A 14812-nucleotide genomic window follows, 5' to 3' on the forward strand; every position below is an offset into this window, starting at 1 on the left:
TTTACTAGGGACTTAATAGTAAATCAAATATGCTAATCATGGATAACCAATCATAATTAAAATTTACACCTGGAGCATATGCACTTCAGCGCTGATCAGCAGTGGGAAAGTGCCAAGAGTCTTATAGTCAACAAAAACATGGTCAGCAAAAAGGCCAAAAGTTTAGAAATAAACCTGCAAAAAGGGCCAGGTGTAACAGTGCCCTTCTATTTCTGGTGCTTTTCAGCAGTTTTAAGATTTTCTTAAGAGTTTTTCGTTGCTCAAATGGGTGTTATTTCTGTTATTCATATGTTTCACTCGTGGTCATTGAATGATTTTCCTCGCGATGAAGTGTCACTCATAGTCGTTGAATGTCCCTCATACTTACACGGAAATTATGAAAATATCACACATAAGCAAATCTAAAACCTTGGCAGCTATGCACTCCAATTACACTGCATGAGCAATAAGAAACATGCAACAGTCAGAGGGCAATAATACTATTCACTTTGGCTGTCTCAGCAGGTGGGCGTGGTGACGGCCGCGAGAAGTTAGCCACAAGACAGGCGTTAAAATGTGGTGACGTCACGCTGGGACGCCGATTCAGGCTGCAGCCGAAGATCGGTGGTGATGTCAGAGAGGGGAGGAAACGCTGTCATGGCGGCGCAGACGTCGATCCGTGGTGACGTCAGAGAGGAGGGCCCACTGTCATGGTGGGTTCACTGCAAACCACGGAGTAGCCTCGGTTCTCTAGGTAGACGTGGATCATTTTTTAGCTTCAGAGCAGCCGCATGGAGAGCGAGCAGGCAGCGGACTCGGCTGGAGGAGGAGGAATAGCTGCCCACATCCCGGAGGAGAGGATGAGCACCCAGCCATGGAAGCCGCAACCCGTTTGTGACGACAGTCAGGGCGGCCCCATCAGCGCACCCTCACAGGGGGAGCCCCCCGAAGCACAATGTCCCGGACCCCCGGACTGGGCACCTCCTCGGAGCCCTGAGGCCAGCGGCGGCTCCCTGCTCCCTAGGCAGCGGGAGCTCGAAGAAGCCCCGGACAATTCCGAGCACAGCCCCCCGTCCGGGGCCTCTTCGCTGAACATCAGCGCCGCCTCTCCCAATTCCCTTCCCCTCGGGGCTGGCCCACTGCCCGTCTACGAGGACTCTCACACCCCGTCTCCACCTGCGGCCTCTCAGAATAGCTACTTAGAGCCCAAGACCACTATTGAAACCTCTCAGTCTGCAGAGACTGCCTTCCAAGCCCCCCTGTTCTCCGAGGCTTGTCCTCGCATACCCCTACCCCCGACGGTTGTTTCGTCAGGTTCCCTGCCTGCTTCCAAGCCTGCCTTGCCCAACCCCTTGTCGCCACCCTTCACGTTGCCCTCCCTCTCCTCCTCGCCAAACCCCTTGGAACCCGGAGATGCCCCGCCCAGCCACCTACTCTCTGCACATGTATTATTGACGCCCCTGCCTGTGGCTCCCCTACCCACCCTCTTGCCACCCGGGGTCTCTTCGTCCGACTGTCATCGTGAGTCCCCAAACCCCACCTCCACACCCGGAGGACCCTCTCCCAGCTCCCCACATAAAGTTCCTTCTTCCAGCTCTCCCCCTGTAGCCACCTCTCCCAGCCTGGACTCCCAAGAGTCATCTTCCCACCTGCACTCCCACCCAAGTTCGGACCTCAGTGTCAGCGAGGGTCTGGAGGAGCCGGCGGGGCGGGAGCGCGGCACTGGGCAGTCAGTCTATCACATCAAGTGGTTACTGTGGAAGGAGCAGAAGACTCCAATTGTTACCCAGAATGAAAACGGACCCTGTCCTCTGCTGGCCATCATCAATGTGCTGCTTTTGACCTGGAAGGTAAGGGGCACAGCCTAGTGTTGTCCAGATTTCTAGATTTACAAGCCGCTTAGGCACAGCCGCACAGGCCTGGAGTCAGTTAAGGCCCCTCTGAATTTTAGGGAGTCAGCCCAACTGGTCGACAGTCTTAGCTTATTATAACCATTACTGATGGTCCATGTGGCACACAATCTCCTTCATGAAAAACACTTGAACACCCAGAGTCTTGATGAATTAACAAAAGCACCCCAAACTATGTGGACTAGGAACAAACACTGCAAATGGTATATTTAGCTTGGCTTGAAAAATGTTTTTGGGTTGCAGGCTGAAGATCTACTTTTGCCTTAGATGGGTCAGAATTATGTATTTTGTAGATTCTAAATTAATGCTGGATTGCACCATCAGATTGCATGCTGTCTCAAAAAGTCACAATTCCAATCTCTTTGCAAAGAAAAAATGGTGTACACTCAAAACGTTCTCCAAATCACATGCATTTTTTGCCTTCATTGCTATTGTTATTAAATGTTTGTATTCTATTATTGTATTTTTGCAAGTGCCCTGCCCATACCGCAGTCCAAAGATCACTGCTTTGAAAGTCATACCCTTGACAATTAACAGTATCTAATCCCATCTAGCTCATTTATGAATCCTACCAGCCATATGCATGAACTCCTATAAACCCATCTCCTCCAATAATGATCACGCCGAACTCCCATCAATGTACAAAAAAGAACCTGAAGTAAATACATGCATGGTTTCCTTGAGAGCATGTAACTAATCTCAATAACCACTGAATTAAACATTATCCTTAGGTTCCGGAGCAGCTTTCTGCCGGCGCAAAATTCTTAAATGCCTCGTAAGGGGTGCAAGACCTACATAAATACAATTACAATATTATAATACCAGTTATAGAGCAAGACAGGCACAATTAGGCATCCGTGCGCCAGACACATGGGTGTCGTAAAATGTCATAATATTTATTATGGGGTGTGATCTAAAGAGCATAATTATTAGAAGAGCTGTACCCTATGCAACTATGAAATAAAAAAAAGGGCAGCAGGTTTACCAACTGTTATTAGGAAAATATGTTTCAGCTCTTTGGCTCTCTTTTGACAACCTTATTAATTCTAAAAGTTCTAGGTTTGGTTTGCTACAATCAAACCAACTGGACTAATAAAGATGAAGGCAACGAGTTGTAAAAACACGCACAACATTGTATGTCCTGACTACATCGTGCAAGTTGTAACCCTATAAGTGAGCGACCTAGCAAAGGTGAGTAACTGTCATTGAAAGATTGTACGCTCTCAGATTTGAAAATAGTGTATTCTTGACATATAACACAACCACTACTATAAAAACACTAGCGCACTTAAAATTACCCTCAGTGAAAGTGCTCTAGAACAACATCAACAAGGGAACTTCTGAAGGAATTATTTTGTGTAATGAAATCTAAAAATTTATGAGATTGGTCGCATAATTTCCAATCCACAATCAATTTCATTATATACGCATATTTTTTTGGGGGAAAATAAATATATCGAATGAATGCTCAATTGATGAAGAGGCTTAACGGCATGTACAATGAGCAATTTAATCAAGTTTTTTTTTCAGTAGTCAATTACATAGGAGTTCTAATTTTGTTTTCTTCAGTACTAAATTGAATAATTATGAAATGATTTTAGAGGGATATGACCAGCCACATTAGACAATGCACACCAGTAAGGACACAGCGATAATTGAATTCCATAATAGTATATAGAAGAGGCTTGAGTGATGTAACAATCACGTAACCCAGCTATGAAATCTCAGTTATAAAAGCAAGGGTGTATTCTGTAGATGGCAAGTTATCTAATATTGTTTTCTTATTTAGTACAGTTGTATATTCCTATAATTCTTTCTCAAAAGATCCACCTTCATTGTTTACAGACAGTGTCCTGAGGATGGTCTTTCTGATTGGTTTCTGTTTGGGACCGAAACGTTGACAACTCTATACCGGGACTAAGTGGTTGTGACATGATTCAAGGCTTTTCTAAGAGCTATTAGTATTGAAAAAATAAATTAGAATTCCTATGTAATTTAATATTGAAAAAACGTATGTTTGATACTTCAATTGCTCATTGTATAGTTTTATACAGTATATACCTCTTAATCATTTCTGCTTTCTTTGCATATATTGCATAATTCAACATATACCACACCATGCAGGAAAGGGGCTGAACAGCAGAGGCAAAACTGTTAGCACATACAGTATCAGAGCTCTTCACAAGAACATACAGTGACCAGAGAGTGTGCTGGAAATCTTTCGACCAAATGGAGTTTTACATGTTGTGTGTGAAGTTTGTCAACACATACCATCCTTTATGACTTCTGGAGCAGCTTCCCGTGCTATATATGGATATGGGAGACTGCTACAGATGACTTTGTGTGTCAGAAATGGGTGCTGAGACAGTGCTTAGCGGAAACCCCAATTCCATACATCAGGCCCGCCCCAATAAAGCTTCGTGGGCAGTAACTGGTTGTGCATCGTGGATCAGACCTCCATGGCCGCTCATCCTCTCTCACACAGTACATTTTTTTAAAGGTGATAGGTCTGTGTGTGAAACAGAATATTCACAACCACCACCCTCCCATCAACTATGGAATTCTGATTCAGACTGGATCTCACAATATAACCACGGTTCGCACCACTCAAGTAGAAAAACCCACTTTAACAAAACGGGCCTTTGAGCGAAGTTCATATTAATAAACCAGTGTCTCACTAATCCAATCACAAAACAGACTTCCCCACCCTTAAACCGCCCCCAAACACTGAACAAGTCACCCCCTTCTAGCAGTTTTCCGAAGCCTTGAAGCATTTGCCAATACGCTAAACTCTGCTTCCCCTTGACCTTTTCCCCTGCATCATGGCCTTGACTATCATCCCTTCCTCCCTAGCGAGGTCGTAATCATCATGTGCCTCTCCTCCCAGCTGGATTCACCTGCCTCGTAATAATCCAACCCTATGCTATCATCCATTGACTGTTTATGCCTTCCACAGTCCTACCTACAGCGACAAACATTGAACAAACCTACGCCCTCTGTCCTATCCAATAAAAGCTGCGCAAGACAAATTGCTCATGGCCAGAAAATATCCCCATACCCAGCGACCCCAATAACTTAAAATACAAAAGGGATAGGCGTGTGACCCACACAGCATACTTGGCAGCCTCCTGTGTTTGAAGTCGCAACAACAGAGGTAGTCCCATATCCAATATACACTCTTGTTTAACCATAACCCCCTGCATTCTTATGGCCTAGACCCCTGTGGACTGCTCCACCGACCTGCACAGCCCTGGGGGAGACATTGAGGTGCCTCCTCTACTCCCTCCCCCACCCCCCTTTAAGGCAAAATATAACATGTAACAATCATAACTTGGAAAAAAACCTGTATTAATTATTATATACAGAAACCAAATCTGAAATGAGCAAAAGATATACATTCTTTTTTGCGCATATGTCCACACAGGCTTCCAGCAACTGCCTTTTCCTCAAAACTTCCACACAATATCAGGGCGATACAGAAGGATGATACAAATAGGTCCTGGCAACGATAGGCTTTATTTAGTTGTTACAGCAAGCCTCATAGTTACGAAGCCAACAGCAAAGTGCAGGGGGACATACAAAGAGAATGACCTACGCGTTGGCTTCTAATGTATATACTTTTTTTTTTTTTAAACCTAGGCCATGCATTAATATATTTAGCAAGGTAGATGCATAGTTCTTAATGAATAAAAGTACTTTAGTTCACAGAAGAGCCACTAAAACCTAAATCAGCTACCCCACCTAGAGCGCACTATGTAAGTAACTTATGTCTATTTTACCCTTCTTTACACATGTCTATTCACAAGGCGCAACTCTCAACCAAAAATAAAGGCCCTGTATTCTTGCTTTAGAACCTTCCATTGACCTAAATTGCTAGCTGAAACCCTCATAGTAGCAACTGGGCCACTTGATTATTTAAAAAAAAATCTTATCCCCAATCCAAGATGGCACCAGCTCTCTACCAGAAACCTGGGTTGTGAGCACTATCCTTTAGTGGACATTGTAGAGGTGGTCTCATCTGAATCTGCGACCAGTACATTCTGAGAAGCAGAGAGCTCACAGATTGTAATGATGAGCAGCCAACATACCTGAGCTGCCTGTGCGATTTTGCTTTTTGCTGTCCGCCTGGTGCAAGGATGCAAGGGAAACTGGCGTGAAAGATGAACTGAGTGGATTTAGTGCTTCTTTTGGTAGGAAGATCCCACAAGGAGCCTATAAACTATGACCACCCTCCTTGGAAGACACTGTGAAGAATGCTAAGATACAGGGATGGTTGATTATCGTCTCAGTGACCAGACTATTCTCACCTTTGCTGAGTTTCTGGTGTTGGGTGAAAAAGGATTTAAGTCAATTTGTCCTACACCAGAAAAGTGATAGAGTAGAGTTAAAAAAGCGATTTCCCCCTCCCCCCAGTTGAGATCTCTGCATCCGATGCAGAATTAAAAGGAAGATATTTCTCATTTGCTGTAGTTAAGTGCTTTTGCTCTGTCCTATATGGCCTCCTACGAATAGGATCTATTGATGTCTGGTCTTTTTATGTTGTTAATTGTGAATTTATACCACATTCTTTTGTTTCTGTATTATGTTGTTTATATGAGCCTTGACGCTAATTTTGTTTGCTCTTTGTAATAAAATTAATTTTTTCCATTGATACCTTTCCGTTTGATTTTTTTTGTGAGGTTTGTTATATTATTTTTCTTCCAGGGGCTGATCAGGGAAATCATTTGTAATAAGTTCTTTCATTTTTGTGTTGAAGCTCTTCGGTATTCCCTTACAGTGGCGTAGCCCCATTACTCAATGATTATTTTGTTATTGTTGTGCCCTTTGTGCAATTTGCTTAATGTGTAATAACTTTGTCTAATTCATAAAAATAGCACTTCACAATACATTACTCATGTACAGAAAAATCCATATAGATTAATTATCTTGAGAATACTTTTAAATACATTATTTGATACTAAAACATACAAATATTGAGCTAAAATCTCTGAAATAGGAAAACAATAAGTGTATTAAATTCAAACAGCTCAGACACAACTGCTAAAACTTCAAAGTGTCAAGTGCTTAGGAACGAGTGACCTTCTATTATCTGATCCTAAAAATCCTTTAAAGAGCTTATACAGACAAATCTAAGCTACAGATGCCAGCATATTTTCAACAGTTGTTAAAAACTTTATCATCTGAAAAATCTATGGAATAGAAACATTAGCTAGGCATAGAATGAGAGTTTGACGAGCAGATCTCACCCTGCTTTAAGAAATAAAGGTTATAATGTATGGTGTACTTTAACCCCTTGCATGCTGATGACGGAGCGGTTCCGTCATCAGCTACGGGTGAGCTGTGCTGATGACGGAACCGTTCCGTCATGACTCCGCCGCGCAAGGCGGAGTCAGCATGGGCGGGGAATTCCCGCCGCACGCAAGGGGTTAAGAATTTTGGACAGGCACACACAATATGCAAGAACGTTTCAGGTGGCCACCCACACAGTTTACATTCACTGGTTGTCCAGTGTTATATTCAAATCATCATGCCCTCCTTAGTGTGGGGTATTTACCAAGCCTTAATTCTAAAAATATATCCATCATGTGGACTGGAAAGTAAGCAGTCAAATAGGTCTGTATTTGGGAAATCTGATGGGGATTAATCACTGACCAAGCATGTTTTTTTGCCACTAATGTTTCTTTATTCTCAACGCATGAGTTCATTTTAATCTTTTTGTTTAAGAACTGTTTAGAGCTAAGCGTTGTCATTTCTGGGAATCCTGAATGCAAGTCAAAAGCCTGGAAAATGTTAAAATGTAGGATCTCGGGGCGTGGCTAGCAGCCGATGATGGCGGCAGCAACCTAGAGAGGCTCCCGTAGCAAGGCGGCTTCCCACAACAATCCGCATGCCTATCCGTTCACTAATCGACCCAGACGGGGTGTCCTGGGTGCGGCGACCGAACGGCAACCGCAGGAGAAAATTGGGAGCTCTCGGACCCCGGAAACAGGACGAAACCTCAACTTAGTCCTTCACAAGCGAGGGGCTTAGTGACACGAGTGCAGCCGCGGTGCCGAGTCGAGCCCTTGGCCGGGCGGAAGTAGACCCTCCTCGGCACGATCGACCGGAAGTGCCCGCTGACGACATCGCTCGACACCAGCGAATCACCGAACCGGCGGTTCCCCTTCGAACACTTGATCTCCAGCGTTTCCTATCCAGTGGCGCTACGAAGCAGTGCCCCACAACGGCACTCGGCCAAGACCCGTGACCTACTGCGCAACAACCGCCATCTTGCTCTGGCCTGCCGGGGCTGAATCGGGTACGCTGCTGCCGGAAACACCACAACATCGACAGCGATCACTGGCCTATTTCCGAACTGAACCTCTTGAACGGCCGCATCGGCACGATCGGCTGCGGACGATCTGCTCACCTCACCACAGAAAGTGCCTCGCCGTGGAGCCAAAATGGCGGGGAAAGGGCCGCGGCAAACCGCCGCTCAGGCGAAACTCGGCAAATTCGCCTACGACAACCAGGCACCCGCTCAGCCTGAGCAGCGCAAGTCCATTGGCAAGGGCACGGACAATGAAGGGACAAAAAAGGCTACTCTGGATGATGTCCTGCGTGCCCTGGAACAAGTTCAGGCAACAGTGGGCTCGACTGCTACCGAAGTGACCCTTATAAGAGCCGACCTCCAGAAGATGGGCGAAAGAGTGAAACAAGTGGAGGTAGTGGCTAAATCGCTCATAGAGGATGTCTCTGACCTGCAGGTGGCTATGGAAAAGCTGCAAGCAGACAAACTCCTGAAAAGCAAGTTGGATGACCATGAGGGGCGCTCCAGACGCAACAACGTCCGCATTTTGGGGGTCCCGGAATCGGAGACGAAAGGGGCCATGGACTTATACGTAGAAGACCTGATAAAGACCCAGCTGGCCCCGAAGGGGCTCTCCAATTTCTTTACAGTGGAGCGTGCTCATCGGGTGCCCGGCGGGACACCCACGCCGGAGCTGCCCCGCGTCCCATCCTGGCAAGACTTTTCAATTTTAGAGATCGAGACACTATTCTCCAAGCAGCCAGGGTGGCACCGCCTATCCAAATTCAGAACTCTCGTATATCCTTCTTCCCGGATTACACAGCAGAGGTCACCCGCAGGAGGAGAACTTTTTTGGAGGTGAAGAAAACGCTTCGCGAACAGGAATTGCCATATTCCATGTTGTTCCCGGCCCGATTGAGAGTGGTGGCCGACAAGAAGGTCTGGTTTTTCGACTCTGCGGAGTCAGCGAGAGACTGGCTGGAGGGATGGCGCACGGTGGATCGCGCTTCTAATCGTCGCCGCAACAGACCCGAAGACGACGGCCGACCGGGCTCGCAGTCTTCGGCTAGGGGAAGTGCGAGCGAGTCGCCATCACAGGAACGCTCTGGGGCCGCTGGGGACGAAAGAAACCCGCACGTGATGGACTCTGGCTTTCTCCCATAAGGATGGCTGTTCTCGTCGTTCATGGACGCTGGCCTGGACATCCCGAGGGCGGCAGAGGGACCGCCTGCTTTGGGGGACACTCTCCCCTGACGCGCAAGTACTCTGTTTTTGGAATGGGATAAGCACTCTGCTGAGTTGGGGTGGTGGGCAGTTGCAGGTCCGTTTGGCAGGGAGGCAGGGTGGGAAGGGACGGGGGGGGTGGGGGGGGAGGGGTTCTTTTTCATGGGAAATTCACAAAGTCGATCTCGAACTGTACAGTGTGCTTTGACTGTTATTGAAATGTTTCTAGTGCGATTGGTTCTATATAGACAAACTGTGTGTCTGATCAATGACGATGGCGGGTGAACAGCTCAATGCCGCGAGGGTGGATGAAACGCAGACAAGCGGCTCCACTCTCCGACTTCTTGCTTGGAATGTGCGAGGCCTGGGTGATAAGGTAAAACGCTGCCTTGTTTTGTCCGAGGTTAAACGCTACAAACCAGACTTAATACTCCTGCAGGAGACCCACTTGGTGGGTGGCGCTACCAAGGCCTTGGACAGAAGAGGGTATAGAATGCTGGTCCACTCCGAATTTTCTACTGGTTCACGGGGCACGGGCATATTGATTAAGAAATCCTCCCACTTCATCACCCTTAGTACTAAAACCGACACACAGGGTTGCTTTGCGGCGGTGGCAGGGCAGTGGGACGGTCGCCCATTAACAGTGGTTTCAGTTTACATCCCACCTTCCCTACACTCAGTGATGCTACCGGCCCTGGGAGACTTCCTGCTGACCCTCCCGGAGGGGGACATGCTCATAGGTGGGGACTTCAACGCGGCTGCAGACCCGCAGCTTGACAAGTTTCCGGCGACCGCCCTGCCGGGGGGCCCCTCCCGGTTTCGGCGGTTTCTAGAGGCACTGGGGCTGGTGGATGTTTGGCGCCACGTTCACCCGATGGTCCGGCAATACACGTTCCACTCCACAGTTCACAACAGCCTATCTCGCATTGATTACTTCTTGGCTTTAGGGGATGGGCTACAGCGTGTAGATGAGGTAGATATACACCCTCGAGGCATCTCCGACCACTCACCACTGACTCTCACTGTTACCTCACGGACACGGTCCCGTCGCCGCATATACCCCATCCATGCCTCCTACCTTAAAGTCCCGAAGATCAGGAAGGCCCTTCAAAAGACCACGGAGCACTACTTCACGGAAAATGAGCCAACTGCGGCCTCTGCTGAGATCCTCTGGGAGGCCTATAAAACAGTGCTGCGGGGACAGGCGATAGGCTCTATAGCAACACACAGAAAGGAACAGACAGCTGAACACTCTGCCCTCGAGCTCCGTCTGCGCGACGCCACTAATGCCCACGAAGCAGACCCCACGGTTGATACGGCACACACCCTCACACTTCACCAGCAATTGTACACAGACCATGCACGCCTCACGACACAGGGACATATAACCGACACACAGAACCGGGTATATGATGTGGGGGACAAGGCAGGGAAGATGCTGGCCTGGCTCGATAGAAGAGGGGGTAGCTCCAGGGGGATTCAGCAGGTGAAGGACGGCAATGGCAGGATGCTAACCGACCCTGATCGAGTGGTAGAGGCGTTGGCATCCCACTTTGAAAAAGTGTATACCCCCGAACGAGTAGTGACCTTGATTGCGGCCCAATGTGCAGTAAGCAATATAGATATCCCGTTGCTGCAGCCGGAGGCCGTAGCCGAGCTAGAGGCACCGTTTACCATCGATGAACTTCGGACGGCCATTGGGGCCCTCCGACCCGGCAAGGCACTTGGGCCAAATGGCATTCCGGTTGAGTGGTTCCAGGCACGCGCTGACTCTCTTTGCCCGCACTTACTTAAAATGTATGTGGAATGTCGGGAAAAAGGGATGCTCCCGCTGGACCAACGGACGGCCACTATCGTGGCTATCCCTAAGCCCGGTAAACCCCCAGAGGAGTGCTCATCCTACCGCCCTATCTCTCTGCTAAACGCGGAAAGTAAAATCTTAGCAAAACTCCTGGCTAACCGCCTAATGCCACACCTGTCTGACCTTATCCACCCGGACCAGTCAGGATTCATGCCCCACAGAAACACCGCGCTCAACCTTAGATGGGTACACTGGGTGCTGGCAAGGGCGGATTGCATTGACGATAGTGCTGCTATACTGGCTTTAGATGCGAAGATGGCTTTTGACTTGGTGGAGTGGGCCTACCTCTTTGAAGTCCTCGCACACATGGGATTTGGCCCGAACTTTATCTCGTGGATAAAGTTACTTTACACAGCACCGGTGGCACACGTGGTGGCGAATGGCCACATATCACGCACGTTCCCGCTTGGCCGTGGCACCAGGCAGGGCTGCCCTCTCTCCCCCCTGCTCTTTGCACTCTCCCTAGAGCCCCTGGCTATCCGCATCAGAACTACCTCCCTCCTCAAGGGGATTCAATGGAGGGAGGGATGGGAGGACCGCATATCTCTCTATGCTGACGACATGCTGGTGTACCTAACAGACCCTGAGCGTGTCGTACCAGCCCTTTTACATCTCTGTAACGACCACGGCGAAGTTTCAGGCTACACCATCAACTGGAACAAGTCGGAGTTGTATGTACTGGCAGGAGACCCCCCACCACTTGGGCCGGACTGCCCCCTGCGGATGGCCGGTTCCTCATTTAAATATTTAGGCATTCACATCACGAGAGACCCTTCCGAGTACAAGAGGTTAAACCTCTTACCGCCACTGGATCGTCTCAAACAAGACGCAGGCTTCTGGGTTAACGATGCTGGGGAGAGCCGCTTTGTTTAAGATGAAGTCCCTACCCCGTTTCCTGTACATCCTGGATAACACTCCATTCCCGGTGACAACGGGATACTTCAGGAAGATTGCAGCAGTGCTCTCCGGATTGTTATGGGGCAATCGCCCTGCGCGCATAGCCCAAGCCAAACTCTGCAGAAGCTGGTACGAGGGCGGAATTGCACTCCCGAACCTGCACTTATATTACTGGGCAGCACAACTCAGGCCCATAAACCAGTGGCTACATGCACTGCAATCCAACCCGGCGTTCCAAGCAGACAGGGCTCAGTTGGGCACCAATAACATACTAGCCCCACTTTATGATCGGAGGAAGCTCAGATCGCTTGTGGGCCCCACTAGGCTCACCGTAGCCACTTGGCATGCAGCCACCGCTGCACTGGGATGGAAAGGCACACTAACTAAACTCACTCCGCTCTGGGACACGCGTGCTCTGGGCAATCTTCGGTTCAGTAAGGGGTTCTCCCGATGGGATTCCATCGGAATTTCCACGGTGGGGGACATGTGGGAGCGAGGGGATGTCATCACCTTCGCCCGTTTGAAAGAGATTTATGATCTGGGACCGCACGAGACATACCGATATGTGCAAATCCGCCACGCCTTACTCTCGGCCATCCCGGCTGGGTCGACTCTTCCTGAGTCCTCCCCGCTGGAGGATCGCCTCCTGACAGACTACATGGTAGAGAAGGCAACCACCCTCACATACCGGAAGCTCCTAAATAACTCTCCAGATCCATTGATGCCCCTCTAGGAAAAATGGGAGCAAGAGGTGGGCGCGTTTGATGAGCATGAGTGGAATGAGGCACTGGCTTCCCCTAAGGAGGCGGGTATATCGGCCAGGATGCGGCTAGTTCAGCTTAAAGTCCTCCACAGAACATATTACACTAGAACACTACTACACCGCATACACCGAACCCCAGACCCATTTTGTTTGCGAGGCTGCGGGGAGGAGGGCACATTCTTCCATACATTCTGGGATTGCCCACGCATACACAACTACTGGCGTCAGGTCATGCGCACTATATCTCAGGTGCTGGAGGTCTCGGTACTGCCGGAGCCACGACGGTGCCTCCTCAATGTATGGGAACCAACAGATTTGTCCCGGTATGGCCGCCTTTGGGTGACACTGGGTACGATGGTAGCAAAGCGAGACATTGCGCAGCGCTGGGGGGTGGCAGACCTCCCGACAACATCACAATGGTGCACAAACATGGACAGAACGATGGTTACAGAACGGGCGGTATACCTAAGCCGGGCCTGTCCTGGCAAGTGGAACAAGGTCTGGTCCCCGTGGAACACCTACCGGGGCGACATCTGCGACCCGCTGCCAGAGGATGACCCAATAGACTCGGATGATGATGAAGGGTTGGAATGAGGGTGGTTTACTGTGGGGTGGGGTCCTTCAGGAGGGATTGGGGGGGGCGTTGCTTTCTTTACGCCCTGCGTTAATTCCAGGATAAAAAAGGCTTTGTCATATTCCAGGTACAATCCCGTATCTATCTAGCAATATACGTTAACAATGATCGCACTGTGATTTCCCGATGTTTGGTTGTTCTTTTTGTTTGTTAAAATAGAAAATGAAAACCTCATCTATTCTGTATGAAACGTTTGCTTCTGTCCTTCACCAATTCTTCCGGGGACCCTTACTAAACTGACTTTTTCAACGTATGCACTGTAGTTACTTAAGGCTGTCGTTCCGATGTGATACTCAAGATTAGCGGCCGGCCCTTCGGGGTTGTAGGCGACATGCTGTGTAAAGATGTGAAGATATAATAAAGGTTTAAAAAAAAAAAAAATGTAGGATCTCCAAGCGCCTGTATAAACTGAGTGATTTATTTCACACTAGCCATTATTTGCTAGGGGGCCAGGATCTGATAAAAAACAGGGAATACATACATTTTAAAAATGAACTTTGCACCACCATGGACTGTATTTGGAAACCAAGCTCCAAATGAATTTCGGCATAGCCTATTGACCTAGGAATTCCAAAGATCGATTTACAAGCCTTAATTACTAATGAATCCAATAATTTAGCATTGTTCCCCCTGATGACAGGCAACCCGTAAGAAAATAGTTGGCTGTAGCTTGGCTCTCAAGACTTTAAGAAGGTGTTCGTATGATTGACATCTCAATGATTTACACAGACATTTAAAAGCATAGATTAAAGATGATATTTTTGCCCATAAAACATTAAAATAGCTTTTAAACAGGACTTTATCAAATACAAAGCCTAAATATGTATGTCTTCACAGCTTTCATTGGCCCACCTCTTATTTATTTTATTTTTTATTTTGAAAGTTTTATATAGCGCGAACAAGATCTTTGCAGATATCAGAGCGCTTTACAGGACACGGGGGTGATAGAGTAATACAATGTAATAGTTGAGGTAGTTGGGTACAAGGTGCGTAGTTACATAGGTAGGTCAAAAACATGAGGTAGGTCACAGGTGAGGTAGTGTCGGTACAAGGTGCATAGTCCTCTTGCTCTTCAGATCTCGTCTTAAACTTCACTGGGCCAATTTCCATTATTTTCAGTTTTCTTGACATTCAGCTCCAAGCCATTATCTCAAATTTAATCATCAAATGTTGCAAATAATCTTTTTAAACTTATTGGAGTTTGACTCAATATCGTATCGTCCTCATATTGAAGATATTTAAGATGGTCATCAGC

General features: G+C 47.9%; 1 protein-coding gene across 1 annotated transcript in view; it reads left to right on the forward strand.

The window, feature by feature from the left end:
* Positions 1 to 672: 672 nt before the first annotated feature.
* The window catches only part of MINDY2 (MINDY lysine 48 deubiquitinase 2), a 562341-nt gene continuing 548201 nt past the window's right edge, over positions 673 to 14812 (forward strand). The window contains exon 1 of the mRNA XM_086959375.1: positions 673 to 1829. Within this exon, the coding sequence (XP_086815501.1) occupies positions 771 to 1829 (1059 nt within the window). The 5' untranslated portion in view covers positions 673 to 770. The remainder of the gene's footprint in view (positions 1830 to 14812) is intronic.

The sequence above is a fragment of the Lissotriton vulgaris genome, chromosome 2_2 (genome assembly GCF_964263255.1).
Source record: "Lissotriton vulgaris chromosome 2_2, aLisVul1.2, whole genome shotgun sequence".
NCBI classification, from domain to species: domain Eukaryota; kingdom Metazoa; phylum Chordata; class Amphibia; order Caudata; family Salamandridae; genus Lissotriton; species Lissotriton vulgaris.